Source organism: Misgurnus anguillicaudatus, chromosome 11, assembly GCF_027580225.2.
Source record: "Misgurnus anguillicaudatus chromosome 11, ASM2758022v2, whole genome shotgun sequence".
Classification (NCBI taxonomy): Eukaryota; Metazoa; Chordata; class Actinopteri; order Cypriniformes; family Cobitidae; genus Misgurnus; species Misgurnus anguillicaudatus.
Genome location: NC_073347.2, coordinates 9535179 through 9550795, shown reverse-complemented (window position 1 = coordinate 9550795; position 15617 = coordinate 9535179). Strand labels below are relative to the sequence as shown.

Below are 15617 nucleotides of genomic sequence, written 5' to 3'. Positions count from 1 at the left end.
AAAAAAACTATGCCTTCATAGGTTCAGTTTATGTACCATATTCATTGCAAAGCATGCAATTGCAATGAACGCTAGCTGACCATATAAACATTAAGTCAGGTTCACATGTGGCATGAGCACATAAACATACACACACAGGTTAATCGTTAACCATATTTTATCTTCCGTACCAAACTTTTATTACAAAGAAGGGAAGTAACACCCTGACCAGGGGCAGAATACAGTCCATGTGTGTATATCTGCTTCACATCTTTAGTGTTAACCCACACTCACAATTACACACTTTTACAATGAGGACTCACATATGCTCCCCTCAGGCCAGTTTGCTATGAATGAACCACAAACAGACTCTATGTACAGACGTGGCATTTCAAGAAAGCCACATAACACATGCACCTACACACACATGCAGTACAATTTTTACCATAAGAATTCAAAAAATTGCTCACCAATGCAAACACCAATGCAAACTTTGGACGTAAGAACAAGCATTCAAAACAATGTATATTTTAAAGTGAGCTACACAAGTAAATGTGAATTAAACTGAAATTGAATATTGACTATACTGGCCTTGAAGTTGTAACATACAGATAAAATGCATTGATAGAGAGATAAGATAGATGGATGGAGAGATAGACAGGATTTGTACAATAACAGTGTCCTGGCTTTGTCAATCATAAATAAAGCCAAAGTCATACAAACCACACGCAAAACCGTTCACTGGTGTGGTGACCATTCACGGATCACTCTAACAGCCGAAACAAACATTTAAATGAGCGGAGGTCAGAGCGTTACACACTACTTCCTCTCCATGTGGTGTGCAGAGGGGAACCTCTGAATGACAAAATGAAAGAAGGCTCATGCTAATATATTACGACCACACACACACACACACATGCATGTCCTTCACAAACCCATTACTCTTCCCACAATCCCTCACTCTCCTATACTGTATTACCAGTGCAGTTGTGGTTCAGCATAGCCGTGGAGTTACAGACAGGAGCTAAACCTGTCGGGCTGTCTTCCATTCTGTCCTCGTGTGCGTACGACGTCTACGATCTTCACGGTTGAGTGTCTGCTTCTACCAAAGCTCTGAATTCCTCCGTTTGTATATATTCATGCGATCCTGCTGCGGTCTCTCGTCGCGTCTGTCTCACGCATGCATTCTTTCTCGGTGCCGCTCACACAAAAGCCAGGGCGAGCGAGTGAGCGCGAGGGTGAGAGAGAACAAGGGAAACTAGAGTAGGAGGAGATAAAGGGATAAAAAAAGAAAATTTTGGTTGGCTGAGGGAGTGGCCAGAGCTCCTCGGCTCACACGTCTTTAACCTCTGCAGTTCCAGAGAGACAGACACACATGTCTGTGTTGTTTTAGTGTGCGCTGGGACGGCAGGGGGAGGGTAGGAGTGGGAAAGGGGCGGAGACCACGTGGAGGTGTCAAAGCTTTAAAATGAATGGCCAGAGACAAATGATGGTGTGCACTGTTTGTTTGAAGCAAACATGGTGAAATATGATTCTGCCTACACAGAATACGTTTCCTTGTCACATGATAGTAGTAAACCAGATGCAATCTGGAATTGTAAATGCTTATTCTTCATAATTCCTGAAACTATTCCTGCTAACAGACTGCTTTGCACTTCCTGTTCCTTGTAGTAGCAGCCATGAGTTCCAGTGTGCATACTACCTAATAGTACCTCTATCCTAAATGTATAAAAATGGTTCCTAGCTGTCACTGCATATTAGGGGCTGTTTACACCTGGTGCCCCAACTGGATCACAAGTGGACGACGCTAAATAAAAGTGCAAACGGTGACGACCACTTTCGACCACATTCAGAGGTAGTCGAAAACACTTTTGACCGGACTGCTTTTGTGGTGTGAACGCCCATGTGGTTGAATGCGTTCGAACAGCCACAAGGGCAGTAGCGGAGTGGCAATTGGGAGAGTCGGGACATTTCCTGGTGGGCCAGTAGTGTTTTGAGGCTGCGAGGGCCGGTCTGATAACATTGCTAGTTATATAACAACCCCGCCTGTCGGCCTTTGATGTAAAAAGCCGCCGAATGACGTTTTGGCATCAGCTTGGGTCGTTTGGAACCCCAACCAAGGTGGTACTAAAAGTATTGGGTAGTATGTACTGTACCCAGTGGAAAAGCCCCCAAAAGTAATCCCGACCCAAACCATGGGGTACTATGCAATAGAAAAGCATCATTACACTCCTATTCATCTCAATAGCAGTTGTTCAGTTGCTCAACATGCAGCACACTTATTAACAACCTGTATTGTGCTGTCTTTGCATGTGGGCACTCGATTACTGAAAGATTTATCATAGGGCTGCGTGGTATTGAACAAATGCAATACGAAATACCTTGCTAAGCAATCCCTACGGTATGCAATATGATATTTACACATTTACATTTTAATATTTTTCCTATTCTTTCTGAGAAAATAAACCGTTACGCTTTCTGTCTCGCCATTTGCTCTCATATGTGCATCAACCTAAAATTCTGACTATACACAAGTTACTGAAATATTTATCATTTAGTTATTGCAAACCACTTTAATAGGCACATCTGATGTATTTTCATGTGTTTTTGATACATCTTGCGACCCTCATGTGTCATGCAGTGTTGTTTTCGTCGAAGATGACGACAACGAAATGATTAATGTTGTAGTAGCTTAAAAGTTTTTAGCCGTTTACATTTTTTTTTACTGGTGAAAAAAGCCAATGTGCTGAAATTTTAGAAGAGCATCAATTCATGGAAAAAATATAACTTGAAATATGGGCATAAAAGGTTTCTGCCCAATGCGACAATGAAGTACAGCTTGGCAGCACTACATCTCCATCAATGAGAAAGTCTAGTTTATTATGCAAAGACTGTTGTTTTATGAATTCCAACACTTGCTACAACATGTCAAACCTAAGCCCATTTCCAATACTTTTTAACCTAAATTAATTTGTTAAAGACTTTTTTTACAAAAATTGACTTAAACTTAACTAAAACCTTTTTGTGTTTTTGTCGACTAAAACTATCAAGTTTATAAGTGACTAAAATGTGACTAAAACGAAAATGCATTTTCGTCCAAAAGACTGAGACTAAAACTAAAAGGGCTGCCTGGTGTCATGTGACAAATTAACCCCCCAAAATTTTTTTACTGAACAATAACGGTTTTGATGATGCGATCAAATAGCAACCAGCATATAGTGAGACCCACGCATGCTTTTTAAATGCAGCAAACATGTTAGCATTTTTAAGTGTCCGCGAACATTTGTTGCATTTCTAATATCTGTGCCAGCATTGACCACTAAACGCCTAAAGTGTGCTTTTTGGCTAATGTTGGCCATAATGCATAAGCAAAAGAGGGAGTCTGTGGATATTAACATAAATATACTGTAAATATATTTACTGAATATCATGTCTTGCTGTAACAGCTTGTATTATTACTAGTAATGCACCAATGTATCGGCCGCCGATAATTATCGGCCGATTTTTGATGAATTTGAAACCATCGGCATATCGGCAATAGCACGAAAGGCAGATACCGATTGTTTATTAATTAACTGCATAAAGAAATCCATTATATGTAAAAAATGAGTTAATGTTGTTAATAAAATAAATGCTGAATAGCAAAAAGCACCTTTGAGGGTTGTCATGCTGCCTTATTATATTTGTTTTAGCTTAATTTGTGCCTCTCTTATTATGTTGGTCAGTTGAATGTTAATTAGATCCAATCCATGTTCAGTAAAAATTATTTGATGCAGAAATAAACTAGCTAATATACCAACTGTATAGTATTGTATACAAGTGTTTAATATCGGTATCGGCCAGAAGTTGTCTGTTAATATCGGTATCGGCCCAAAAAAATCCTATCGGTGCATCCCTAATTATTACGTACAAGAAAGATGTAAAATTTAGTCGCAGCATAGTAACAAACTTTAGAAGTCGCAATTGCACTGCATAATGTGAAAAAAATGGGTACAGCTTCATACACAATATACAGAAACCCTGTCTTTGTTAATGTCTGGTAAAGTCAATAGTCATCCCATGACTGGTCTGTTTCACAAAACGACCCAAGTGACTGCATGCATGCAGGTTTATTTGCACGATCTGCAAGTCATTGCGAGACTTTGTGTCTGAGTATGTGTAAAATGTATGAGTTTGTATGCGTACACTGCCGACTTACTGTTAACCATTTAAAAAAATTATCTTTATTAATGTAAGACCTGAGGAGAGGGAGTGTATTATGGCAGCGGTGGTTAAAAAAAAGTTTAATTATCCCACGTTTGTAAAGGGGCCAGCCTTGTCGGTGAGGAGAGCTTTAAAACAAAAAACTCAAGAAAGAGAGTGAGAGAGGGTAAGAGAGCATTCCTCTGGCGGACAGCTGCCAAGCTGGAAGAAAGAACAACAACAGACAGCGACCGTGAAAAGCAGTGAAAAATCCAGAGGGAAAGCCAAAGACGGGGAGGACGGAGGAAAGCAGGGATGTTTTGGCCACGTCGGCCGCAATCTTTTAGCGCACAGATGTCTGCAAACCTGACGACGAGGGATTGAGAAGATATTTACTAAACAAGTCGTCTTGTGATGGGATCCGGGTGTCACACTGACACAATTACAGTCGAATGAATGGAAAGTAGGTCAAAGGCCAAATGTAGGAACTCTCAACCTACCACTTTCAACCTCGTACTTTGCGTGCACGAATACCTACATGCTTTATGACTGTAGGACTGTGCCTGGTTTCTGTTAGCTTGCAATGAAATGAAGAACCGAGATCACAAAGTGTTTCTCTATGTTTGAACAATAAAAACAGTCAGCCAATAAGGTACATATGCATTTGGCCAAAGGCAGGATATGGAAGACAAACATTTCCTTCGCATCAGCATTTTGCATATACGCATGAGTATTAAATTATACACATACCAGTTCCTGTTATACTAATGTAAGTTAATTCCAGTCCTGTAATATATCCTGTATCCATACTGTTGCTTCACTCAGACATACAGTGAATTCGATTATAGTAGTAAAATCTTTTGGCACTACTCATGTTATTGTAAGATATATCGCTGGTTACACTTTATATTAAGCGTCCAAACTACTGTGTACTTGCATAATAAAAATGTTTTACATTGCACTATACAAACTTGTTAAATGTAGGTTTAGAGCTATGTATAGGTTTAAGGGTTGAATGGAGATCATTGCTGTTGAATGCTTTATTCTGATTGGTTAAAACTGTTCTACGGGTATGCATTATTTTTCCATAAAAGCACACCTAATCTGTCAAATGTCTTAAAATAAACCCCAGAGCAATGTCTGTTGTAATCGTGGTATAAGCGGAATAATTGATTGGCCGATGATGCTTGCTATGCTTTTCAATGAATTACGGTGAAATGCCGCTACATCCAAAAGCCAGAGGGCGCTGTTGTGCAGAAACTCAATATGCGCTGCAGACGAAGAACCATACACACGCAGCTATGACACGCAGCTTCAGGAAATGGCTTTAGGATATATTTATATTGCTGTTCTTCAAACCTTTTCAGGTATTTTTTGATAATAAAGAATATGTATAATAATTATATTTGACGAGTGTTGCATTTTCAAATTTATGTTTTAAACGACTCAAACTAACAGTGATTTCAGATTGATAAGGACTTACTGATCAAAGGCCGTAGTACATGAAATAGCTGTGAATAATATCGTCTGTGCGATTCAGATTTGTTATCGGCCACATATTATTAGTGTATATTGGCATTTATCGGAGCACCTCTAGAATTATGTAAGGAATAATTGACAGGGGGGCATTGAGTAATTTGAAAATAATGCACACCCAAGGTGGTAATGTGGCACGACCGTGGGTGTGCATTTTTTTTTTAATAATTCAAAGGACCGGAGTATTTCGCTTATACCACGGTTACCACAAACATTGCTTAGACTTTGCTCTTTTGGTTATTTAAAAAGGAAAATAGGCTTATTTTCCAGCTTCCAGCTTAGAGTTTTAACGTTTTGGGAGCAGCAGGTGCAATGATATTTTTCAGCGCCCGAAAATAGCCCCCTTGGTAACTTTCACATGGTAAGGCAGCAAAGTCCTTGATCATTACGCTGGAATAAGAGTACCGTTCTTAGCTGGATCGGACTAGAAAATTGCAACTTTTGATTTTCTGATGTTCTTAGTCGTTTTAAATAGGAAAAATATTGAAACTTTTTGGTTATTTTGGAGCGCGATGCTAATGGTCTAATCAGATTCAATGAATTATGCTAAGCTATGCTAAAAGTGGTACTGCCAGACCCAGAGATCAGCTGAATGGATTCCAAAAGGGTAAAACTCAAATGTGCCTATTTTTCAAAAAAAGAGGAGTGTGCCTTTAAGACATTTAACAGGTTAGGTGTGCGTTTTACAGAAAAATAACCAACACCTGTGGAACGTTTCTTAACCAATCAGAATAAAGCATTCAACAGCCCCTTGGTATAATTGAAAATATTGCCACATTTCATCTTTAAGCGATATGCACCTTATCAAAGAAGCAGAGAGAAGCTGACACATACTTTTAATGCAGGGGTTTGACAAAAAGACGAGAAAGAGATTCTACAGTAAAAGTGAGAGTGAGACAGACTTACAAATATAACATGACATACACTGTAAAAAAAATTCCAGAGAAATTACAGTGTTACTTGCAGCTGGTTGCCAGTAACTTACTGTAGATTGATTTACATTTATGATATTTACTGGCAACAGTACATTTTCCATTGAGAGCTTGAATAATAGACACCCCAGCCCAGTTGGGGGCGATAATCCGCCTTTGCCAATTGCAAGAATACAAACAACGTTCCCGGCGCGGAGTACTACCGTACCTCACAGCACATCAAATACAAGTCAATGGAGTTGGCAAAAACTACGATAAAACCTGGTGGAATCATATTTTGCAGCGATTTTTGTGTGAGCATATCAGTGAACACCCCTGGCCACTCGGTGAGTTTCACGTCTTTGTAAACAAAAGTTTAATGCATTTTAGAAAGGATTGTTCCTGTGCACCTATAGAGCCATTGTAGAGGTGGAAAGTGATACAACAAACACCCGAAAATTCTCGGGGAAGCATCATATGTCCAAATTTCAGTCAAAACTGTTATGTATGATTTCATCATAAACAATCTGAAAACAGGGCTTTAAGTGTAAACGAACTTGTCCTTTAACTTGTCCACTTAGTTTGAACAAACTCTTGTGAGTAAATAACATAAAAGAAAATCTACAGTAAGTTACCGGCAACCGACTGCAAGTAACACTGACATTTTTTACAGTGTAAAACATGACATAAGAATCGTAATTAAATCAAAACGTGAGACCAATGTAATAACTTATATAAAGTGTGAACGAATCGCTTTATTGTTTTCTTCAGCTGCTTTGGATAAACGCATCTGCTAATTGCCTAAATAAATATAAATGTAAAACTGGTTGTGAAAGGTGTCTCATGTTTACTTAAAGTACTATATGGAATAAGATGTTGCCTTTAGCAGTAGAAGCACTTGATGCTTGTTGTCGATGTGAAAACGTTTGTGTAATGTAGTTGCTTTCATGGCACTGTAGTCTCATTTAGAAGAAAAGGGCATTGTTAAGGGTAAACTTTGGTGAAACTTTTGGTCTAATAATTATTTTTACAGCAGTAGATTAACTGGTTATGTGAGTTGGGTCAAGCTGGGTGTGTTAATGTGTGCGTTTCAGACCCTAAGGCAAGTTTAACATGGGGAAAAATGCTGTACATAGGTGTGCAGCAGATCTGATTCCAAGTAAGTTAAGGTGCATCATTTTCACACACATTTTTTTATAGTTGAGTTTAGGGATGTGCCATATCATAACGTTCACGATAATACCGTATATTTTTTTACATGATAAAAAAGGTCATATCATGATATCAATGATATAGGGACGCAATGACGTGTGGCACATTTACATTCGATAACGCGCACCGCAACAACACATGAGAGCAAGAGCAGCGAGCCAAAAAGTACTCAACTAGGGATGCACCGAAATGAAAATTCTTGGCCGAAACCGAAAAAAATAAAACCAATGCCGAAAAACCGAAACACCGAAATAAATTATTATGCCAATTATTAGTACAATTGCATTTATGGCTATCACTGTGTACTAACTTTACTAGGGGTGTGTGACGGATAAAAAACTCACAGTTTGGATCACATTACAGTTTTTGAGGCACAGATCAGACTATTTTTCGGATCAGCAAAAAGCAGGTGGGAAAAATCTAATAAACAATAAAGAAATCGCAAACATTTATAAAAGAGAACAAAGTTGTACATTAATAAGGTCTGAAATTAGCATTAGGTACAGAAATCAAATTAAATGAATCAATTAAATTAAACAATCAATTAAATATATTATTATTTTTTAGAGCTATTTGTCTCTTTGTCATGGGTTGTTTGATCAACATTAATGACACAGACTTCAGTAGGTTAGTCTGACTGTAATCTATCTATACATACACTTAAAACATAAACAAATGTTTTTATTAGAAAAAGAATACTGTGGAGATAATTTTGTTTATATGTGCCCTGTCAATAACAACGAGATTTTATGTTTGCTTGTTTTTTTTTTAAACGCGTTTCTCTCGTATGTGCACTATTGAGGGCACTTAAACGCGGGCGCACACAGAGACCGAGGGTGAATCCCAAACAGCGCAACAGTCGCTCCACATAAAAACGTTACGTTGTTTTTCATTGCTTTATTCGCCAAATGTATGTTAATGGATTACAGTATGAGACACATTAGCGCGACTCTCTCTAAAGTTTACACATCAAGACATGCAAGACGTGGTTGGAATTCATTTTCGGTTTACATTTTCGGCTGGATTTTTTATTTCGGCCCAAAACCGATAATGGCATTTTCGGCCGAAATTTTCGGCGACCAAAATTTCGGTGCACTCCTAAACTCAACCGAGCATCGCTGTGCAATTTACTTTAGTTACTGTTAAACTGAAGTGTAAAGGAGTTGTGTTATATAACAAAAAAAACATTTTCACCAAAATGCGTACAAATGACACGCAGTGTGATTATCGTGCAATAGATACGCCAAATTCTGCTTTTGCTTGCATATGATACGCTGTTCCTTTCCATTCATATATATGGTGTGGTTATATATGGTGTGGTTTTATTTATTGGTTTCTCATTTGTTTTCTGTTTTTTTACCATTGTCGCTTGGGTTTTGGGTTAGAACAACTTTTTGTAACAAAAAATGACATCCTAACCCAACCAAACCCAGATTCTAACCCCAACTCCAAGCGACCAATGATTTAAAAATAGACAAAACACGGGGAAACCTATATTAATTATATCCTAAAGCAAGACCCAAATCTAACCCTAAACCCAAGCAAAAATGGTTTAAAAACAAATGAGAAACCAATAAATAAAACAACACGAAACGATTCGCCATATAATTGAACGGGAAGGACTGGCGTATCATATGCATGCAAAAGCGGGATTTGGCATATCTATTGCACGATAATCACACTGCGTGTCATTTGTACGCATTTTGGTGAGAATGGGAAGGGAAAACCCTCTACCACTGTGATGACAGTAACTTACTTTACTGACTAAATTTAAATAAAATAAAAAATTCACAAATGTTCACATTCCAGTTGTACTGACGCACGTTTACTTAATATTTAATTAGACAGATCCATCTTTTCTATTCATTTTCCATTAAATTATTCGATCTGATGAGTTTAAAGCTCCGTTTTACCCTGTTTGTTTCTTCAGCGACTGTCGCGAGGCGCGAGCACATCGTCCGCTACTGGGTCCTAAAGTGCACCCGATTTCTCACAACATGCAGACCATAGACACAGACAGATGACTTGCTGATTTCTTCTGTGTTTATACAGTATGAAAATCTGATTTATGCACTTGTGTTTTATCTGAACTGGATTAACATTTATCTCACGACCCCAAATGTGCCATGATTAATGTAAATGTTATTTATTAGATGTTTATGCGAACAAAAGTTTAAAATTTTAAATTGTTAGCTAATGACTTAAGTTACTGGGATCTGTGAAAATCTGTGGTAGTGTCATAGTGATGTAACATTTTCATACCATTTCATTGATAGTTTGTATTTTGTTTAAATTTGACTCATGCTGTGTGATTGTGTCGCTACTATTATACGACAACGGATTTACACTTCGAATTAGTTAGTCTGTCATCAATGAAAGCTCATTGGATGGAAAATTCCCTTCCTTTTCAATAATATTTTTATAATTGTCATAAACACCATTACCGCAAAAATTCTTAAAATATCATGATATAATTTTGAGTCTGTATTGTCCACCCCTAGTTGAGTTGTCATTTTCTCATTTTTGTTTTAATTTTTGAGCCCAAGTGATATTTCTTTCACAAATACCTTTATCAAATCTTATTAACATAAAGCAACTTGCATGATGCATGTTCCATCTCCCAGCATGTCTCGAGAGTGCGACCCAGTGTCGCGTGGCCCAACCGCTGAGCGGTGGTCACAGTCATCTCGAGAAAGAAAAGTGTGACTCGTAGGAGGCCCACAGACCTCTTGCTAAAATAGAGACGACAGGAAGGCAACCGGTGGCAGACAGGAAAGAGAGAATGCGCACAGGGCAAAAGCAGAAGGGCATGCTTTCAGAGCAACATCTGCAAGAACAAACCGACGCCTTCCCAGAAACGCTGTTACCACATGAGCGCTGCTGCAGCGATATCACAGACTCCAGCAGTTTATATGAATAGTGCGGTGTGGAAAAGCACCAGGTCTTTGATAATGACAAAGAAGCACTTATGAGTAAGCAAGCAGTCATTATATAGTGCTTCCTGGCCCTGCAGTCCCCTTAATGCAACACATTTTAAGTGTCTTTTATATTACTTGTTTACAAGCAGAGAGCAGCATTTATTTTTTCGGTTTATATTTTCTGCCATTTTTAGCTTTCGATGCAGAAAGCTTTTCCGGGTTTATGCCTATTAAAAAGTCATTTCGTTATGTACAGGCAATCATTACTTCATCCAATAATGACTTCACACATGCATTTATGCTATATAATACACAACATCCTATACTATTCACATTCTAAATTTGATCATAAAAAATATTTTGCATATTACATTATTACCAAGACCATGCAACTTAAGAGTTTTGATTTGGTGGTGGACCAGCACTGTGCTGTAACCACTACGCCAAAACGTGAGTTAAATCTTTAAACGTGACATATTGCATTTGAAATGATAAAACCTGATTTCAGAAAATGTGGTGTAAAGGTGATGAAATCCTCAAATGTCTTGAGCAAAACTTTACTGATGACTCATAAGAGCCGCTGAAGCCAGACAAAAGAAAATAAATTCCTAAAGATTTCCTTAGTTTTGACAGTTGTGATATATATAGATATGGTTGACTTAAAACATGTTTACACATGAAACTTATATCGATTATGACATGCCGAACATTTTTGAAGACCTATAATTTGCATGTTAAATTACACAAGCTACGTTTCTTAAACGTTCAAAGCCTCTCTTTTAACATATTTAAAGGGGATATATCATGAAAATCTGACTTTTTCCATGTTTAAGTACTATAATTGGGTCCCCTGCTTCTATCAACCTAGAAATGTGAAAAAGATCAACCCAGTAACATAGTTTTGCTAAACTATTCTCTGCAAGCATGTGAAAAAATTTGGCTCCCCCTGTGATGTCAGAAGGGGATAATAACGTCCCTTAATCTCCACTATCCAACCACGACACTGCCATTTAGCGCAGAGATCAATTCATTTGCATTTTAAAGGACACACCCAAAACGGCACATTTTTGCTCACACCTACATAATAAATTATCTATATGGTATTTTAAGCTAAAACTTCACATACGTACTCTGGAGACACCAAAGATTTATTTGACATCTTAGAAAAGTCTTGTAAAATGTCCCCTTTAAATGAATGCATTATTCTTATTTAACTTAACTTAACTTGATTTTCATTTCTTATATATTTCCTAACATTTTTCCGCTGCATACCTCACAATGAGGCTAATGGTTTTAGACGTGACATACTCGGGCATGTCTCAACTGCAGAGTTCATGCTTACACAATATATAAAATCAACACTCTGCGATGCCAGTATGACGAATCACCAATGTCAGTCTTGTTGGAAGAAAAAGGTGTCTGAATCATACACTAGAGTTTTAAGCGCTTGAATCAGGGGAACCTACATGCTGAAAAAAAACATTATACTAAAACAAAAAGAACAGTGACAATCATCTTCAAGTCTAAGATGCCAGTTACACAACAACTTTTACACCAAAAACAGGAGAGTAATGCATTTTGTCTATTTGTTTACACCAGTGGTCTCCAACATGGTGCCCGCAGGCACCAGGTTGCCCGCACAGAGTCTGTGAGGTGCCCGCCAAAGCACATTCTATAGTCGTCTCAATTGTAATATTTATTTATTACATATTTTTATATTAGCTTGGCTTCTTTTATGTATGTTAACATTTTAAACAAAGATAAAACATATCAACAAGTAAAATAAAATAAATTCAACAAGTAAAACAAAAACATTTTGAGTAGACTATATTAAAAAGTAGCCCTCCAGATTGTTTTATCCATTGTCGTAGCCCTTGCTCACAAAAAGGTTGGAGACCCTGGTTTACACGATAGCTGCATTTTTGGGGTCCTGAAAATGACAACTTTTAAAGACGATGCTTTTTTAAAACGATGCCTTGTCGTCTCCGTGTAAACAACAAAAACGCCAATGATACCAGTGTGATGGTGATATCATACGTGTTAATTCAGTCTTTAGGCAGGCGCAAGCATGACCACATAAACAATGGTGGGCTACAGGACTGTATTTGTGCTGCTGAAGATACGGAGTTCATTAACGATTCTCCAACAAAGTTTGCTGTTTTTATAGTCCAGGGTGACTTGTAGTGCCTCATCATCCATCTAAACAAACTGCTTGATGCCATCTTGATTGTTTGTATTTATCGCTTTGTAAAAGAATATGCATGTGCACAGATATGTAGTGTTTCTTTATAAAGTAACATCACCATCTACTGGCCTGGCACGTACAATACAGTTTTGTAGTCTTTTTTTGAGGTCTAGTCCAAAAGACTGGCTAGTTAAATCTACAGTATAAGACAATGGGATACATCAACAACCCCATTGATTTACAGAATTAAAGATTTATTAAAATGGCAAAAGTTTGTGAGGTCAATAGCTTCATACTTTTGAAACACAATTATACTTTTAAGGGTGTTTTCAGACCTGTGGATCGAAACCGGGGGTTAAATGGCTATAATGTTGTAATTTCATCTTGGTTCGATTCGCATTCACAAGGCAACATTTCCAAACAGACCAAACTTTGCTAATACAAGTTACATGTGAGTAAACTCTACTTTAATTGGTCAGAGTGCATCTGTTTATTTTCCATGATTATGCTCAAAGTTGTCATCCATCAGGATGGACAAACAGCAGTTTTGCAGGATTATTGTGGCTTTTTGGTTGTTGCGTTTGTATAATTTAAAGGATTAGTCAATTTTCTTAAAAAAAAATCCAGAATTATGTTTTTTGAGGAAAACATTGCAGGATTTTTCTCATTTTAATGGACTTTAATAGAGCCCAACACTTAATACTTAACTCAACATTTAACAGTTTTTTTCAACAGAGTTTCAAAGGACTATAAACGATCCCAAACGAGGCATAAGGGTCTTATCTAGCGAAACGATTGTCATTTTTGACAATAAAAAAAAATGCACTTTTAAACCAGGTCCGGTCCTGTGATGCGCCAGCTTGACCTCACGCAATACATCATCACGCGAAGAGGTCACAGAGGACGAACGCGAAACTCCGCCCCAGTGTTTACAAGTGTGGAGAAAGAGGACGGTTCCGACGTTATTGTATGTGGAATGATACTAATTAATGTCTTTGTGTCAGTTTATTGTTTACAATGGTCCGCAAATGTGCGTTTCATATATGTAACACGTGACCTTTCTACGTCACTACGCATTTACGTGAGGTCACGCTGGAGGATCACAGGACCGAACCTAGATGAGAAGTTGTGGTTTAAAAGTGCATATTTTTTATTTTTTTTGTCAAAAATGACAATCGTTTCGCTAGATAAGACCCTTATGCCTCGTTTGTGATCGTTTATAGTCCTTTGAAACTCCGTTGAAAAAAAATGTTTAGTGTTGAGTTAAGTATTAAGTGTTGGGTTCTATTAAAGTCCATTAAAATGAGAAAAATCCTGCAATGTTTTCCTCAAAAAACATTATTTCTTCTCGACTGAACAAAGAAAGAAATCAACATTTTGGATGACATGGGGGCGAGTAAATTATCTGGATCATTACCTTTAATAATTTTGGGCATGAATCAAAACTCAGGTGAGACATGCTTACCATGTGTCTATTGTGGAGAAAAGCAATTAGAAGACATTTTCAAAGAAAAAGGCTTTGACGTTTGGTTTTGAATGGTGTTGACATGCTCGAATTAGTCACCAAATTCTTTGTGGGCATCATCGGTTTAAGATGTCTTCACTCCTGAACATCACGTAACATCTTAACAAACTGTAGTGAAGTTTAAAGGATTAGTCCATTTTCTTAAAAAAAGATCATTTACTCACCACCATGTCATTCAAAATGTTAATGTCTTTCTTTGTTCAGTCGATAAGAAATTATGTTTTTTGAGAAAAACATTCCATGATTTTTCTAATTTTAATGGACTTTAATGGACCCCAACACTTAACAGTTTTAATGTAGTTTAAAATTGCAGTTTCAAAGGACTCTTAACGATTCCAAACGAGGCATAAGGGTCTTATCTAGCAAAACGATTGTCATTTTCTGCAAGAAAAATAAAAAATATGTACTTTTAAAACACAACTCCTCGTCTTCCTCCCATCCTGTGACACACCAGCGCGACCTCACATAATTGCGTAATGACATGGAAAGGTCACGTGTTACATATATGTAACGCACATTTGCGGACCATTTTAAACAAAAATCTGACACAAAGACATTAATTTGTATCATTCCACATACGGAATGGTCCTCTTTCTCCACACTTTAAACACTGGGGCATAGTTTCGCATATCTCATCCGTGACCTTTCAACGTGATTACGTAATATATGTGCCGGCACATCAAAAGCCTAGTGCAAGACGAGAAGTTGTGGTTTAAAAGTGTATGCGTTTTATTTTTCTTGCCAAAAATGGCAATCGTTTCTCTAGATAAGACCCTTATGCCTCGTTTGAGATCGTTTAGAGTCCTTTAAAACTGTAATTTTAAACTGCATCAAAACTGTTAAGTTTTGGGGTCCATTTAAGTCCATTAAAATGAGAAAAATCATGGAATGTTTTCCTCAAAAATCATAATTTCTGTGTGTGTAATAACAGAAAATTTAGAAAACAGAACAGAGGTGAATATTAAATATACTAAATAACACCAGATTCTCAGTAATAAAATTTAAAGCTCTCGGATCTCCAAAGCCTCTCCACTGTGATGAAAGTGGTTTGTTCAGCTTCGCTAAATTAGAACAAGAACGGCCATAAATACACCAGCACACATACATGAATATGCACAGCTGGCCCTTACAGAGTGAAAAGGACACACGAGGTCAAATCGCTCGAGAGA

At 37.5% G+C, this 15617-nt stretch overlaps 1 protein-coding gene across 5 annotated transcripts in view; it reads right to left on the bottom strand.

The window, feature by feature from the left end:
* LOC129416745 (echinoderm microtubule-associated protein-like 4) overlaps window positions 1-15617 on the bottom strand; it is a 158051-nt gene that overhangs the window by 102098 nt on the left and 40336 nt on the right. For 3 of the 5 annotated variants that reach the window (XR_012372067.1, XM_055171123.2, XM_055171124.2), the window contains exon 1: window positions 959-1321. The exons of 1 other annotated variant lie outside the window; for it this stretch is intronic. Coding sequence is in view for 3 of the 4 variants with exons in the window: in XM_055171123.2 (XP_055027098.2) it covers window positions 959-1028 (70 nt within the window). In the remaining variant the exon portion in view is untranslated. Of the gene's footprint in view, window positions 1-958; window positions 1322-15617 lie in introns of those variants that run through there. One more of the 5 variants, XM_055171126.2, reaches the window with a different exon arrangement.